Below are 3,030 nucleotides of genomic sequence, written 5' to 3' on the forward strand. Positions count from 1 at the left end.
TAACCGAGCCAACCGAGCCCAACCATCCCTGGCGAACCGAGCAGAGCCGAACCCATCCCTATCGCACCGAGGCCGCTGCTACCGCACCGAGTCCATCTCTGCAGCACCACACCGAGTCCATCCCTACGGCACCGAGTCCATCCCTGCGGCACTGAGCCCATCCTTACGGCACCGCACCGAGCCGTGCCCTACGGCACCGCACCGCGTCCTACGACACCGCACCGCGGTACCGCACCGAACCCATCCCTACAGCACCGCACCGTGCCCTGCGGCACCGCACGGCGTCCCAAGGCTCCGCACGGCGCCCTAAGGCATTGCACCCTCCGGCGCCGCACCGCTGCCCACGGCCCCGCGCCCTCGCTGCCCGCAGCACCCGCACCCGGCGGGACCATGATGTCGTGTGCCGAGCTGCTGGCCGTGTGCCTGCTCTCAGCAGATCGCGGCCCCAAGCCCCACCGCCAGCCGCTGCCCATCTTTCACGACGTGAGTACCGCGGGCGGGACCCCCGCAGCCCTGCCCAGCCCCGGGGCCGCTGTGCTTCCCCTCGGGGAGCCGCGGCACGTGTGGGCGTCGGGGTGAGATTCCTTCCCGCCTGGTCCCGGAGGAACCGGCCCGAGGGATGCGCCAGAGGCTCTGCGGCCATGCCAAGCCGGAGCTGTGCATGGTCGTGATGGCTTAAATAATGGTGTCGTGTCCTTCGGCTGAATGCTGGGCCTCTGGGTGGCTAGAAACAGCCCACGCCTCACCCAGAGCTGGCTGTCATGACTCCAGGAGCTGGAGCTGTGTCTGGCAAGAACGCTGTGCAAGGTTCCCTGGAGCTGTTCACAGCCATGGGATCCAGCAGCCCCCGGATGCAGCCCGTGTCCCTGCCCGCTCCTGACGCGCCGGGATTGTGGAGGAGGATGCTCCGTGCAGGTTGGAGGTCGCCCAGGCATCCTGGCGGCTGCGGGTGGCACGGAGGAGTTGAAGATGCAGGTGGTGGCTGTCTTTGTATTCAGAGATGCTGGCACAGTTCCTCCTGCCACACCGCGTCCCCTCCAGGCCACGGCCGCGCCGGGGCTCTGGGGGAGGCGGCTGCATCCCGGCCATCTCCCAGGGCCAGTGGCACTGATGCTCGGCCCCCCTGCTCCTGGCTGTGTTCCGTGAGCTGGGTCGGGTGGACAGCGCCCAAATCTCCCTGGTGAGAGAGCCCTGGCATTCCCAAGTGTCCGGCACCACTGCGCTCCAAGTCACCCTGTGGACCAAGGAGATGTGGGGGCAGAGGTGCTGTCCCTGCCCTGCCGCAGGACTGAGGAGGAGAAAGCCAGCGAGGGTTAAGGATGAGGGCTGGTGGTGCCCCGGCACCTGCACAGCCCAGGTTGGTGCCAGCTGTCATCTCCCAGCTGCCATCTCCGTCTTGTGCCGATCCACGTTCACCCCCGTGTCCCAGTCCATCCCAGAGAAGGGGAACAGTAGATCTTGGGCAGCACTGCCACGTCTGGTCCAGTCCAAGACCTCCTGGCATCCCTGGGGAGAAGCTGGGAAGCGCGGCTCCCTCGGCCGTGGCGCTGCTCGCAGCTTCCAGCTGGGGGTCAGGGTCTCTCTCCTGCCTGGGGGGGTTCGGGCTGCAGGGCTCTCCAGGCAGCGTCATTAACCGCACTAATTACTTGAGGGAAGATGGGCAGGAGGGGGCGGGTAGTAACAGCTGTGTTCCAGCTCAGCTCCTCAGGGCACTCGTTGAGTCGCACATCTATCCCTCAGGGTGTCATTAAGGCAATTAAAATGGGAAATGTTAACAACGCTAGCAGCTGCTTTCCGGGTTCTGACGGCTTCTCTTCCTCTACCCTGTGACTCCTTTGCTCCCAGCTTTGCTCCAGAGCTTGGCAGGGTGAGTTTAATCTCTGCACTTTTGGGTCTGGGCAGTTGGCCGGTGTCCAGCTGCCCCCCAGGCTTGTGGGGGTGAGCATCCCACGGCAGCAGGGCAGGACCCCCGCCTGCCTTCCCGGCAGCGCTGCCCACCACAGATCCCGGTGGCTGCTGCTTCCCCTGGGACCTACCTGCACACCTCCTGCCTTTGGGAGAAGTGAGGAGGAGGAGGAGGAGGAGGAGGGCTTTGCCTGAGACGCTTCGCTGCAGGCGCGGTACGAGCCGCAGTGCTGCCATCGCCCTGTGCAGCATCTCAAGCCTCGGCGAGATTTGTCCCCCAGGCTGGTGCCCGGGGCTTGCTCGCTCCCCTCCCGGGACACGGGAGGTTCGGGAAGGACGGCGTTTATGCCGGTGCCTGGCTGCAGCCTGCCTTAGCCTGCCGTGGGTCGGTCCCCAGGGCAGCTGTCCCTCCCCAGCAGCCGCCTGTCCCTGGCTGCCCGTCCGGCAGCCGCGGTTGCTTCCAGACCTGCAGGCAGGAAGAAATCCTACAATCTCCTTCCTTCCCGGGGTGCGTGTGGGGCTCATCCTGCAAATAAATGCTGGTTCGGTGCCGCTTCCCTCAGTCCCAGTGTGGCTGCGGCTGCAGGCTCTGGGTGAGGCTGCGGCTGCTCGGGACCCAAGCCCAAGGGCTGAGGGAAACATCCCGGTCTCCAGGCAGTGTCCCTGTGCTTCTGAGGCTGCCGGTCCGCCCTGAGGCAAGAGAGGGATTGCTTGTAGGGCCCTCCAGCAGCCCACGCAGACCTAATCCCATTCCCAGCTTGGTTTTGCATCACTTTTCCCTGGCTTTGTCCCAGGACTGCTGTCCGCATTGGGAGCAGCGCTCACCTGCCGTCGCTGAGCATGTGCCTGTGCCCAGGGAGGGGCCAGGATTCGCCCTGTGGAGCATGGAAGTGGCTCTGTGCTGTTTGTGCTTGGCTGGAACTGGGTCCTGGGGTCAGCCAGGGACGGGCTCGCCCCAGGCAGTGCAGAGCCCTGCCATTCCCAGGGGCTCTGGAGCAGACGTGGCCTTGCCTCGGGGGGCTCTCACAGCTCCCTGCTTGTGCCACGTTTATTTTGAGCTCCAGGCAGCTGTCGTGTGTGCACTGGCTCGTGTAACTCCCTGCTGCAGCACTGAGCCTTGTGTGT

The 3,030-nt window shown here is 65.4% G+C and overlaps 1 protein-coding gene across 1 annotated transcript in view; it reads left to right on the forward strand.

Annotated features, from left to right (window-relative positions):
* The first annotated feature begins 6 nt into the window (after positions 1-6).
* Positions 7-3,030, forward strand: part of NECAB3 (N-terminal EF-hand calcium binding protein 3) — a 29,733-nt gene continuing 26,709 nt past the window's right edge. Inside the window, exon 1 of the mRNA XM_008634351.2 lies at positions 7-483. Within this exon, the coding sequence (XP_008632573.1) occupies positions 391-483 (93 nt within the window). The 5' untranslated portion in view covers positions 7-390. The remainder of the gene's footprint in view (positions 484-3,030) is intronic.

The sequence above is a fragment of the Corvus brachyrhynchos genome, unplaced genomic scaffold (genome assembly GCF_000691975.1).
Source record: "Corvus brachyrhynchos isolate BGI_N302 unplaced genomic scaffold, ASM69197v1 scaffold125, whole genome shotgun sequence".
In the NCBI taxonomy this organism is placed as follows: domain Eukaryota; kingdom Metazoa; phylum Chordata; class Aves; order Passeriformes; family Corvidae; genus Corvus; species Corvus brachyrhynchos.